This window comes from Dermacentor albipictus, chromosome 1, assembly GCF_038994185.2.
Source record: "Dermacentor albipictus isolate Rhodes 1998 colony chromosome 1, USDA_Dalb.pri_finalv2, whole genome shotgun sequence".
NCBI classification, from domain to species: Eukaryota; Metazoa; Arthropoda; class Arachnida; order Ixodida; family Ixodidae; genus Dermacentor; species Dermacentor albipictus.
In genome coordinates, this window is record NC_091821.1 from 420,214,896 (window position 1) to 420,229,106 (window position 14,211).

Here is a 14,211-nt window from a genome sequence, read left to right on the forward strand (position 1 = left end):
CTGGTTTCGGAATGTCTTGGGCGAATTCACGTGCTGTCTTGCTGTAGCGAAAAAGTTCCACTAAGCATTCACAGTTGTTAGTAGCATCATATATTTACTTTATATAGTGGGACTGTACAAGTATATACCGATGGTTCGGTCACGCCATCTACCACAACGGCCGCATTTGTCATCCCACAACTTGGAATTACTCAACGATTTCGATTAGACCACAATCGACATCTACGGCTGCGGAACTTGCGGGAATACGGGAGGCTGTCCGTTTTATGAGAACGCAGACACCCCATAAATGTACAATATTGTGCGATGCCAAACCAGCGCTACAGGCGCTAAAAAACTTTTTAAACAAAGGACCATATTATCTGCTCGTGCTGGAAATCGTCGAACTTTATCACAGTGCCGCGTTAAGTGTCCACGTGATCACCTTTCAAAGGGTGCCTAGCCATTGTGGTGTTTTTGGTAATGGACTCGCTGACAGTGAGGCAAGATCGGCCTCCTCTTCCTCTGATGAAGTACGGTTTGCCTACTCGCGACCTGACACCGACTCCATGATCAAGGCACTCATGCAGGACCTTACAAAGGCTTACAGAGCCCACTCTGATAACATTCACAGACGTCTACGTATGATTGACCCAGACGGTAAATTCTGTTTGCCCCCGAAGCTTACACGGAGCAAAACATCATTGCTACACAGGATTCGGCTCGGCGTTGCTTTCACCCGTAGCTACGCACACCTCATCGGCCAATCGAACAACCCTGATTGTGTACACTGCCAGATACCCGAAACACTGCAACACGTACTGTGCGACTCCCCAGCATATATGCTGGAGCGAAGGACGTTAGACAGTTTCCTAGACAGCGTTGGCAGACAACTACTGTCGGAGGAAGCTATCCTCGGCCCATGGCCTGACACTGCAATTTCAATGCGTGCAAAAAAAGTGTTGTTGAAGTTCCTGCAGGACACCAAGCTCGACGAGCGGCTCTAGCGAAACAACTGTCTCATGTACATAAGCACTCACCACTTCTCTTATCATCATCATCCATCCAAATACTTTCACTCCCCTTCCCTCTTCCCCAGTGCAGAGTAGCAGACTAGAGCGCACTAGCTCAGGTCGACCTCTCTGTCTTTCCTATCAATAAATTCTATTCATTCGTTCCCGTCCGCCTCGTCTTCGTTTTGTGCCGTGTATCGGTCTTCATAGTTGTCAAATATATGGTGCCTGCGTGACCGACCGATAGTTCATTTCCTGCTTTAGCCTCCCGGCTGGATACCGTATGTACGACTGCCAAAGATGAAAGCTCAAACCAAAAAAAAAAAGAAGAAGACGTTGAGAGCGATGCATGCCGAGATGTCAACCATCCTGATCGACATCGCACCAGCATCTGGGTAACCACAGCTCTGCCCGGCGTCTCATTCGTCGTGCGTCATGCGGTGGCCGTGCGTAGCGGCCTGCTGAAATGCCGCCGAGGTTGTGCAGTGCCGCGGTGGTGTGCTCGTGACGACATGAGAGGAATCGCCGAGCCTAGCCGCACGCGGCCTCCTCTGCAGGCTCAGCAAGCGCTCCTCGATCACTTCTCCCTGCTGGCGCCAGCGTGTGCCGCTGAAGTGAGCAACCCGCGTTTCGAGTCTTTTCCTCGACACACTCGGTAGAGGCACTAAATACAACAGGTATGCTACCGAACTCTTTTTACTAGCGCGCCAATCAAAACCTTAAAATCTCTGTGCCTGTTCACGAGCGTCTAATGCATGAGGCGAACGTATTTGCCACCAGCCGGCATTGTAGCTGATAAGTAACGTAAGTGGCGGCAGTATCTCATGCACAAAAATTATCATTTCAGTTCCGATTAGTTAACGTTTCGCAAAGCGAGATTGGCTGAATGGGAAACATACGGGCGCATACACTCTGTTATGTCGAAGCTACGTAATTCACTTTTGTTTGCATCATTAATGCAAACAAAAGTGACCTCCTATGAACAAGAAGAACGTTTGATTGGTCTATTCAGACAACCCTGCGGGTCACCGCCCGATGCTTGCGTCAGCAGTTACGAAAATTTGACGTCAGGAGATTGGAATAAAAAAAAATGGCTGTGGCTTAGCTAAGGTTAAGCCCAGGATGCGAAGCATACTAGCCTTTATTTTAGTTGTTGAACCACTGTTTAGCCTGGTGAACTGCTCTTGCTTGGCTGTATTTGGTTCGGCTAGACGAAGAAACAACTCATGCGTTACTCTGCTTCGCCTTCAAGAGTGGAACGCGACAGCGTTCCCGTCGACCCGCCAAGGGGTGTAAGACAATGGGCTACGGCGCAGCGACTACGCGCCCCGCATTGGACGCGGTGAGCGTCGAGCAACGCAGCGTTCGGCGCGGCAACGAAATGTGCGCCTGAGCAAGCGACGCACGCCTGAGCGTTAGAAACAGCTCGTTTCTAAGGCAACACCGCATTCACTAGAGGCGCTTTTGTACCGCTTTGAAGCATCGTACTCGTGGCTCAGTAGTAGCGTCTCCGTCTCACACTCCGGAGACCCTGGTTTGATTCCCACCCAGCCCATCTTGCAAGAGTTGAGCCAAAGCCACCTAGAAAATCAGTCTCTGTAGCACGCCGCAACCTTCGCTTCTCATTCCAACGAGCAGCTCTGTCTCCAGGAGGCATCTCACCTCGTGAGTGTCTAGCAGGGGCAAGCGCAGCTGCTTATATACCGCCGCGACGCCGCGAGCGACGGCGCGAGTTGGAGCCCCGTTTCTCCTCTGTCGTGACGTCACGGTGTCACGTGGTATTGGAGGCGACACCGCCGCGCCTGAGCAGCTGGGTTGAGCTCTCGTAATATGCTTCGCATAAAACATATTAGAATAGTTTTACATTATAGGGCCCCCTATTCCAATCGGTTTTCTATTCCAATCTTCTGACGTCAGATTTACGTAACCGGCGGCGTACGCACCGGGCGGTGACCCGCAGCGTTGTCTAAACAGCCCCATCAAACGTTCTCCTTGTTTATAGGAGGTCACTTTTGTTTGCTTAAAAAAAATCGCCTACATTGAGCGGTCCTCCTTATCTAATTGGCCGACGAGAGGGGAGGAGCACGCTCAAGTGGATGGGCTTTTATGGCGTCGAGACAGCGCAGTCAAAATAGGCAGCTGGAGGAGGAGAGTGGTGCCGCCGTCTGCGATTGGTCCGCTTCCTCTTACTTAGATTGTGGTGGTTGGTCAAAAATTGCAGCGGCGTGCAACGGACAATTAAAAAAAATTCCACTAAAACGGATCCTCAGCAAAGAAGAGTTGGCAGAGCGAAATCGTATAAGTGCCGAAAGGTCCCGATAACGTTTTACGGCCACGCAAAAAGTTTTGTTATACGCAAATAAACCCACACTCTCCGGCAGGTGCGAATAGCAAGTGCCTGAGTGATCGGCAGGCAACGATATTCTATCCCTTTACGAACGGGGGAGTCTCCGGGTATTCAGAACAAAAAAATCATGTTTGTTCGGCATATTAATGCATCTTTAACGCGTACACGTCATTTTACACGTCGTTGAGTTATCGCGGTTTTGTTACGTCGCGTGGCAGACGGGCGAAGTGGGCGCAGCCCGAATATTTTTGAGGAATAGCAGAGGCGAAAAGGCATTTGATTCAATAGAGATACCAGCAGTCGTAGAAGCATTACGTAATCAAGGAGTACTGACCACTTGCGTAAATACCTTGGAACATATCTACAGGGATTCCACAGCTACCTTAACTCTACACAAGAAAAGTAGGAAGATATTTCTACAGAAAAGGGTCAGACAGCGAGACACAATCTCTACAATGCAATTCACTGCGTCCTTGAAAGAAGTATACAAGCTATTAAACTGGGAAGGCTTCGGAGTAAGGATCTACGGTGAATATCTCAGCAATCTTCGGTTTGCCGATGACATTATTCTATTCAGCAACACTGCAGACGTGTTACAAGAAACGATTGAGGACCTTAACAGAAAGAGCGTAAGAATGGGGCTGAAGATTAATATGCAAAAGACAAGATAATGATGAATAGATTGGCAATGAAACAAGAGGTCAGGATTGCCAGTCAGCCTCTACAGTCTGTGAAGGAGTGCGTTTACCTAGGTCAACTAATTACCGAGAACCCTGATCATGAGAAGTAAATTCATAGAGGAATAAAAATAGGTTGGATCGCATACGGCAGACAACGTCAGCTCCTGACTCGAAGCTTATCGTTATCACTGAAAAGGAAGGTGTACAATCAGTGCATATTGTCGGTGCTGATATGGGGCAGAGACTTGGAGATTGACAAAGAAGCTTGAGACCAAGTTAAGGACCGCGCAACGAGCGATAGAACGAAGAATGATGGGCGTAATGTTAAGAGACAGAAAGAGAGCGGTTTGGATCAGAGAGCAAACGGGTATATACGATATTCTAATTGACATTAAGAGAAAAAATAGAGCTGGGCAGGTCACGTAATGCGCAGGTTAGATAACCGTTGGACCACTAGGGTTACGGAATAGGTACCAACATAAGAGAAAGGCAGCCGAGGACGGTAGAATACTGGGTAGAGCGATGAAGTGAGGAAATTCGCGTCAGCTATAGTTGGCATCGGTTGTCGCAGGACAGGGGTAATTGGAGATGGCAGGGAGAGGCCTTCGTCCTGCAGTGGTCATAAAATAGGCCGATGATGACGACGACATTGATGATGATGATGATGATGACGATGATGATTCGCGAAAATGCGCCAAATCAGCAATAATTATTTGTATTTTCTTCGGTCTTTTTAAGCATAATCAGCGTGTACTCGTCATATCAGATGGAGAGCTATCGCGGTTTGTGTGGCGTCCCGTGACGGACAGGCGAAGTGGGGGGGTCCCCTGAAATTTTTTTTCACCAATGGTGGAGTGCTGATTGTAGAACTGGAACAGAAAAGTCTGGAATAGTTTTACGTTACATAGCCCCTAGTTACAATGTCTGCTAAACAACAACTGGAATGCTGGGGACATCCTCTAATCGTACAGCACCTTCTTTGGGAAGTAGGCCTTAGGTCTGAAGCCGTGCTTTTTTTTTACTTATTGTCTTAAGTCAGAATCTTACGGGGTTCTGAGCGTACGATTCGGCCAACAGGCGCGAAAAACGACAACGACCCACAGATAGACAAAAAAGATTTTTGCGCCTTTCGTCCCAATAGGCAACACCAGCTTGCCCAAATCTTCCTCCTAAAGTGTGCGCGCGCACGCACACACACACGCACACACACACAGTGTTCGCCCTTGCACAGACCAACAGGAGCGCGTGGTGGCTTCCGGTATAAATTTTAAGAACGCTGACGTGATAATGATTTGCGGCTGGAGCTAGCCTTATATTACGAACTTTTTGCGAAATTGTTCCTGAGCTGTACCGATGAGTGCCAGCTGGCGGCAAAATATTGAGTCAGGTACACTTGCAGCAACGACAGAGATTCGGCTTTTCTAGTGCAATGAACGTGCTATATAATGTGCCCCAGCTAACATGTGCTCCGTGTCAAAGAAGAAAAGCGTGTGGATGAACTCAACCGAGCGTTGTTAGCAACCTCCTGGAGAAGTCTCCATCATTCTTTGTATTCTTTTGAATAGAGTAATTATGTAGCACTGGTTAATTAACACGCGTTTTAGTTATAAACTTTACGGCAGCAATGTCCATGCACGGTTTGCAGAGCCCATTCGAAGTCATAATCTTCACTTGTTTCCGACGCTTTACCGTTTCTGCAGCTCTTCTAACCACGCTAAAAAAAAAAAGACACAGAGGCGTGGAAAGCAGCGGGCCGCGGCGGCTTTTTAATAGTTTTGCGGGCTTTGCCCTCTGCACACTGTACGGTTACGTTGCGGTCGTCAGGCCAGTAATCAAGAAGTTTTCTGCCTTGTCGATTGTAATAACTCAATTTATGAGAATACAAAAAAAAGGAGGCTTCTCCGAAAGGTCGCTAATGGTCGCTAACGTATCTGCAGTTGGTTTCATCCTCGCAAATAGCTTCGTGTTTTTCCCCCTCTTACATGAGCCCTGTTAGTTGGGACATCCTGCATGAGCGTAAAGCATGCCGGATGGAAGTTGCGGCGGCGGCGAGTCGTTGCCGAAAACTGCGAATGCCGCGACGAACGAGAGCCCGTTTGCGCAGCTTCCCCGTCGACCGAAGCGATGCAAGGCAACTCCTATGCTTTCATCAGACCGGTGCGGCGCGAGGACATCCCGGAACTGCTCCGCATCAAGAGGGCGCTGAGACAGCTCTGCGGGGAAGCCTCGGCGCAGGCGTTTCACAGAATCGACCCGCAAGGCTTTTTGGTCGCACTCACGGACGCAGGTGATCACGAACTACGCCAGCTTGCTTGTATTCTGAGTACCGACCGTTACTTATGGACATGCTATAGTAATTTCCGCAGTTCCGCCTAATTTCTGAAATGGAGGACACGCGGTGCGTGCACTTACGTCAGCCATGATTGCCTCGGCAGCGCATCGGAAGCGCTCAGCGTAGCGTTACCCGAACGACGCGGTTGGCATACATGTACAGAGTGTTGTCGACAATATAACTATACGCGAATATACGACACGAAACACCGTTTACGCCTTTCTTACGATCAAGGACTGTATTCGTTGGTGCATCCATTGGTAAGAGAAAGCTTTACCTCAGGAGCTGCTGTCTGAATTCATCGAAACAGCAAGATTATTTTGTTAAGCATTCACTGCGTTCATGTTGATGTTATTGTTACGTTTAAAAAAAGGTAGAGTGTTTCATTGTTGTTAGCAGGTCTTTTAGGACATCAGTCTTACAAATGTCGGCGAAAATTTGAGAGTTGCTAGAAGAAAGTTAACCATTAAGTTCACAGTTCTCTAACAAAGCAATAAAAAACGACGTTACGATTCTCTAAACAGCACATTCCGGGACATACACAGCGAATAAATTTGGTGCTTTGTACACCTCTAAATTATGTCACTTATTCCTGAAACAGGATTTGTGCAAAAGTCACATTCATATAACCGATGTAACGTAACAGGGTGTGAATTCGATCGAGTTGGCAGTTTATATTTCGTCATACAATATCGTGCCATGTGCAAAACACCTTTCTGTCCAGTTTATAGCTCGTTCTTTTTTAATCTGTAGAGAGTGCACCGATTTCGGCATGTTTTGTACTAATAATCATACTTATACGCTTCTATCAATGTAAGAGAGGCACTGGGCAGAACTAGGATATGGTTTTGATTCAGACTTACGAAATCGGAAACTTAATTCTTGCTCCATTTTTTTTAAATGTACCGATTTACGCTAATCTTTTATATAGATATAAAAAATTTTAATTCTGGGGTTTTGCGTGCCAAAACCGCGATATGATTATGAGGCTTCCGTAAAAAAAATATCAGGCCCTAAATAACGCTTTTGCTGTCGACAGTAAAAACAAAATTTAGCTTTAAATCCATTGGAATAGGAAAATCGTTACAATTTCCGAGCCCTAGCTTCCTCTTAAGGCGGCGACAAAGGTTGACGGAGCAAGGGGAACACTTGACCCTTTACACGGTCTGTCAAGCAAGATAAGAGGTGGGCTGGTCTGACATCGCCCGTCACCTGTTCTCACTTTCCCATCACTTTGACCGTGCCTATCTTTTAGACCTTATATTAACAAGAGACACCAGTCCAGCCGCGGCTGCACTGTTTCCATCCCTCTTGGTCATTGCAGACGCGTGAAATGACACCACCCGCCGCGGTATAGCCCAGCTGCTATGGCGTGTTCTGCTGCTGCGCACCATGTTGCGGGCTCGATACCCGAGTTCGGCGGCCACATTCCTATCGGGGGCGTCATGCGGAAAGAGGCTCATGTACTTAGAATGCACTTAGATTTAGAGGCTCGCTGAAAAACCCCCAGGTGTTCACAATTAATCCAGAGCCCTCCGCTACAACATGCCTCGCATAGCCTATAGCGCTGCCTTGGGACGTTGAACCACATGAATCTATGAATGACATGCCGCCGTGCGCATTGTTTATTGGTCTTCATAAACTAATAAGTGCATCTTTGTCTCGCTTACATTGCACTCTGAAAGAACGTGAAAGTTTAAAGGTACGTACGGTAAATGAAAAATATTCAGCCGTGTTAGATAAGTAGATTATTTGTGTAGAAGTCTATCCTCGCCCTCTGTGAGCCAATATATGACTCATAGTTGCGTATAATATTGCCACTCAGGGCATCGCTGCTGCACCTTCAGTTTGAACCGCCCGAGCCCAAGCGTACGAGGTGACCCCACGCGACACCCGCCGCGTTGGTTTAGTGGCTGCGGTGTTGCGCTGCTAAGCACGTGGTAGCGAGATCAAATCCGGGCCGCGGCGGCCGCATATCGATGGGGGGCGAAATGCGGAAACGCCCGTGTCCCGTTCATTGGAGGCACGTTAAAGATCCCCTGGTGGCCAAAATTATTTCGGAGTCCCCCACTACGGCGTGCATCATAATGAAGTCATAGTTAACCCGCCATGGTTGCTCAGTGGCTATGGTGCTGGGCTGCTGAGCGCGAGGTCGCAGGATCGGATCCCGGCCACGGCGGCAACATACCGATGGGGGCGAAATGCGAAAACACCCGTGTACTTAGATTTAGGTGCACGTTAAAGAACCCCAGGTGGTCGAAATTTCCGGAGTCCTCCATTACGGCGTACCTCATAATTAGAAAGTGGTTTTTGCACGTAAAACCTCAAAATGTAATATTTATGTCGCCGTTTCGGCCCATCAAGCCCCAGAATTAATTCGCCCCACACGACATCTCTCTCTGCCTGTCTCTGTGAATCAGCCATGCAATAGTCGAGAATAGGTGGCGCCACTCGAATTTCTTACAGCGCAGCTCTTAGGCACCCGTTCCTGCGTTGAGCGTCAGCGTAACCGAGCGAACGAGCACAGCGAAAAATGAAAGAGCGAACACGGAGCGCAGCGAGGGTTGAGAGAGAGAGAGAGAGAAGGAGATTCTTGATGGGAAGGAAAGGTTGGGGAAAAGTGCAGCGCAGTAACTGTCTCTCAGTAGAGGACACCTCAACCGCGCTGCACAAGGGGAAGGGAATGAAAGTAGGGGGAGAGAAAGAGCACCAGAAACAGCACGCCGCGGAAATGTGAGGGAGCTAAAGGCGGTCGGCGAGGCCGACAGCCTCGGCGAATGTCAGGAGCGCACGTAGAAGTGTCCTGTGTCGTGAAGGGCAGCCCGAGGGGTGCAGGAGTTGTCACGGTGTCGCACGGCAGGCCGTGCCCACGGTAGACACGGGCAAGGGACGCGCGCGCGAGCGACAAGTTGGGACACTCACACAGCAGGTGCTTGAGTGTCTCGATCGCGCCGCAATCGCCGCAAAGGGGAGAGGGGGCTCCACGCAGTCGATGCCGCCGCTCGGCAGGCCACACAGAACCGGTCCGAAGGGCGAGGAGGAAGGCTCGCTCGCGCCTACTGAATCCCGTCTGCGGGAGATGACGCGGTGGGCGCCCCTGCGCCACTCGGTCGTCGGGATGGCGGAGCGCGAGCTCCCGTCTGAAGTGAAGGGTTGAAAGACGGTGAGAGCGAAAAAAAAAGCGCGAGAAGGAAAGCGGAGGAGGGAGGTGCAGGGAACCATGAGGAGAAAAGTGGAGTGCCGCACGAGACAGACTCTCCATGGCAGTGACCAGGCATGCGGCGAGCGCGTCTGCCGCTGACGTGGTCTTCAAACCCACTGCGCATGCGCTACTTCGCCTGCGGCGCCGCCATCGCTAGAGAATGCGCTCCAGTCACGCGTTCCCGTGTTCACGCTTTCTTTCTGAACAATGAGCGACGCAACCGGTGGAAACGCTTCGCCTGCCCCTGCTGCTAAACGAGCTGCACAAGCAGAGAGGACTGTCGTTCAGAATGAAATTCTTTGCCACTATATATTGGTAATTTAACATACCTATTCAAAATTCGCATTAGGGAGTATTATATTCGTCGGTGATTTTTTTCGTCATTTCTTTTCATTTCAGAAGCTCAGTTTCTTGTTACGAATGATGGATTCGTTATTATGCAGAAGCCTGTCCTTTCGATCTAGCTGTATTTAATATTTTCCCTTAGTCTCCCTCCAGTGAAGGCCTCTTCGCGCAGGCGCAGGCGAAGTGTGCGGCGGCTGCTGCATCAGCATCCTCTCCGACAGCGTGGCGACGGTCGGCTTCTGGTGCGTTCGGCCCGAGATGCGCCACAGCACGCTGCCCGAGCAGCTTCTGCAGGCCGCACTCCGGAGGGCCGGCGACAGAAACGTGATCCTGCGCAGCGACGGCTGCACCGTCCGCGAGTTGCAGCGCGTCGGGCTCTTCCCCCGCGTCGGCCGCTGGCTGTTCCACAAGGTGGGACCGGCACTGCCGCGCCTGGACGCCCTGCCCGAGAGGGTCGAGGGAGTGCGCGTCAAGGACTTCAACGTGCACAGGCACGCCGACACCGTTGGCTCGTACGCTACGGACGTGCTCAAGATGCCCATGCGCGACTACCTCAGGTGAGCTGCAGAGTAATCCAAGCAACCGCGGACACTCGCGCCGTCGTGCTGACACGGTGTCGACGGCGCATGCGCGGCACGCGCATGGTGCTTAAATATGTCTCCAGTCTCTCGCAGTACGTTTGGATGCAAAAGACGGCGCGCCGCCAATTCCAGTGCAATAACTTTTTTGTGAATATGGGTCCTAAAAAGCTAGTGCGCGCGTGCACTTGATTATACGAAGACTGGTGATGGTACCACTTCATTATAGTTCTTGTCAGTGGGTGATCTTCTTATTTTCTTGCATGATATTTATACTTGCGCTTTGCTTCTGGCGCTAAGGCAGGTTGGAATCGAGATATTGCGGCTCACATCTTCAGTCGTACGTTGCGTTCTTACGTGCTTTGCTCTTATTTGCTACTGATGTCCTGCGCCACGGCCAATGGTCAACTGCCAGAGAAACAGTGCTCCAGGTTTCTAATAGCGACCGATACGATGCATGGTGCGGACAACTTGTATCACAAGCAGCTTCTTCAAAGTTTTCAAGTTGAGTTATAGTACAGGATGTTCACATTAAGGAAAGCAGCGCAAATTTTGTGTTTCGCCCCTCAATCCCTTCTCCCAATCTGTTTTGGTAAGCATATAAATGTTCGCCCTTGCCTTTTGATCCAGGAAGTATACGGGGGGGATCACATTTAAGTTTCATGAAATTTTTAAAAATCACCTGTGGCAGAAATCATCATTTTTGTCCTTGAGCTATTACTAGCACAAGAACTCTAACTCAAATGAATTAACAAAAAATAAGAAAATGGCAATGGCGTAAAATGACAGAGAAAGAAGATAGCATGAGAGAACCTGGGTAATGCTGCGCCAGTCTCATCGCGAAGTCAGGGATAGCAGGCATTTATTCGTTGCAAAACATGGCGCGAAATACGAACAGCTTGCATGCTCGTTACTGCGAAGCCAAACCACAAAACACATACGCAATGGGAGAACATGAAGAGTTCCTTGCGCGTACTTGAAAATAAAATAATGTTGCGCGCATCGTATGTCCCGCTGCATATAGCCTTTAAATAAAACCATTCAAGAAAGCTTCGCTTAACGCGAGTTCCAACGAGTGCACTGAACATGCCGTAAGTTTTTTTTTTTCGTTTAACATTGTTTCTGCGCCCCCAATGTGCGGTTGTGTTGGGGGATCGCAGACATAGCGGCTTATCGAGAAGTGACCGTGTCTATAGCAGGCAGTGCAGATCATCGTGTGTGCGAAAAAGAAAGTCCACTCGGAAAAGTCCAGGAATATCGAGAATCTTGCGCAGCGCACTAGCATATAGGTGAACATAACGAAAATTTATGAACACCAAGCTGAAACTCCTTTTGTTCTTACGCTGCTGTTGCGCTGCCGTGCATGAAGTCGTGGTCTCGATCCCACCACTCTTTTTCTTTTTCTGTTCTTTTTTTTTGCATTTTTAATGCGTTCGCATCCTTATGGTACCTCACGCTCTTTCCGGGGCTATGTATGTATGTATGTATGTATGTATGTATGTATGTATGTATGTATGTATGTATGTATGTATGTATGTATGTATGTATGTATGTATGTATGTATGTATGTATGTATGTATGTATGTATGTATGTATGTATGTATGTATGTATGTATGTATGTATGTATGTATGTATGTATGTATGTATGTATGTATGTATGTATGTATGTATGTATGTATGTATGTATGTAAGCACGTACGTACATAACCGTTTTCCTGCCTACCTGGTTCCCTGTAGCCAAATGGGTAGCGCATCGGACTGCTGTGCTGATGGAACATGGTTCGAAGCCAACCTACGGACCAACTTGCGTGACTGGTTATGTGACTGTAGGTGTGTGTAGCTCCTCAACGAACGTCTTTCACGCCGACTGTAAATGCAGACGGAGTCAAAAATTTGTCCGACATAGCGCGTATACGCTATGTGCAGTGTCAAAGTTTGAGGACTCAACGTGCACTTCTACTCTGTGCGAGGCAACATGTAGCAAGTGAAACCTCCATCCTTGTCGCGCGCGCAGTGCCTTGTCCAAGCAGCCGGGAGTCGTGTTCAAAGTGGCCTTCGCGCGCAAAAGCGTGTGCGGCATGGGCGCCGTCGAGCGGGACGTGGGCGGTTGCGCGCTCGTTCGCCACCTCATGGCCAACGGCTTGCGTGAGGCGCACCTTCTGCTGCGAAGCCTGCTCGTCGAATTCCCGCCCGCAACCTCGGCGGGTGTCTGCATGGTGGCCACCGGCAAGCGCTTCCCGCCCACCGAAAGCGGTCCTTCTGGGGGTCAAGGAGGCCGCGGCCACCCGACCTTCTTCTACGAGCCCCTGGGACTGCAATACGTCTCCACTATGCTCATGGCGTTCACGAAGAGGGAGCCCGCTATCGATTACAATCGCATGTTTGCACTGTACGCCGTAGCTCTGTCTTCGTGTTTGTGATATTTTTTCCCAGCAAGCTTGAAATGCCAATTTACGTGCATATATTTATGAGTTAGCATTGTTAGGGTACTTCGCGCACTTTCTGGTGGCCATGTATCCATATGTGCTTGTATGTTTTGTACCTAATCGATTCCCTGCCTACCTGGGTCACTAGGTAGTCCGTGGTCGAATGGGTAGCGCGTCGAGCTCCTGTGCTGAAGCAACAGGGCTCAAAACCAACTTTCAGACCCACTTGGGTCACTGAGTATATGCCAATGTGTACATACGTCCTCAACGAACCTTTTCACGCCGACATGGGTCACTGTAGATGCGGGAATGGGTAGGTATCACTGTTCGAAGAAAGCCTGACGCCACCTTGGATCACTGGGTATGTGCCACTCGGTCTGTGCTTGTCTTCAATGAATCTCTTTGACGCCAACTTGAGTCACTGGGTATGTGCCAGTAGGTCTGTGCCGCTCTTCAATGAACGTCTTTGACGCCAACTTCGGTAGCTAGCTATGTGGCTCTACAATGACAAAACCAATCCCTTAAATTTTTCCGATGTTGAGCACAATCAAACCCACGTCACCCGGGTTCCTCAAAGAGAGCGACGCGACGCATTAGCAGGCTGCGCCATGAATTCACGGAGTATGTGCCACTCTTCAATGAACCTCTCGCCAACTTGGGTCACTCAGTATGTGGCAGTGGGTGTGCGGCAAGCGAGGGAACAGTTACCAGCATTCGCAGGCACCGACGCGACACGCTTCTTCTCTCGGAGGCCACGCCTAGAAATCTTGGCAGTGTCACCGGATGGCGCAGCGTGTCCAAAAAGAAAGGCGCGCAGGAGCCCGGTTGCAGCATTACGCGTTTCTCGGCGTTCGCACGCCATTAATTCTGGAGGCCATGTGCATGCTTCGCAGCGGCGGCGTTAGATGGCGCTGAGGGCTCTTAAGGAAGCGCGAAAGAGGAATCCTGCTGCAGTACGCGCAGGATTCCTCCAGGATTCCTCGCAGGATTCCTGCAGTCCTCACGATGGGTGATGATAATGGAAGGAACGAGGTGAAGGACACATTACATAAATGTTATCACAAGCGTAAGTCCAGGCCGGTGTCGACCAAGAAACTGTACGCCGTAACTCTCTCTTCGCGTTTGTGATATTTCTCCTGCAAGCTTGAAATGCCAACTTACATGTATATAGCGTTGTGAGGGTACTTCACGCACTTTCCGGCGGTCATGTATCTATCTATGCTTGTATGTTTGTACCTAACCGATTCCCTGCCTACCTGAGTCACTGGGTAGTCCGTGGTCGCATGGGCAGAGGGAACAGGGCTTGAA

General features: G+C 49.6%; 1 protein-coding gene across 1 annotated transcript; it reads left to right on the forward strand.

The window, feature by feature from the left end:
- Window positions 1-1,358: 1,358 nt before the first annotated feature.
- On the forward strand, window positions 1,359-12,927 carry LOC135900390 (uncharacterized). Its single transcript, XM_065429880.2, has 4 exons — window positions 1,359-1,669; window positions 6,124-6,306; window positions 10,071-10,455; window positions 12,492-12,927. The coding sequence occupies exons 2-4, from the start codon at window positions 6,144-6,146 to the stop codon at window positions 12,895-12,897; spliced, it is 954 nt and encodes a 317-aa protein (XP_065285952.1). The 5' UTR covers window positions 1,359-1,669; window positions 6,124-6,143; the 3' UTR covers window positions 12,898-12,927.
- The last annotated feature ends 1,284 nt before the right edge of the window (window positions 12,928-14,211 follow it).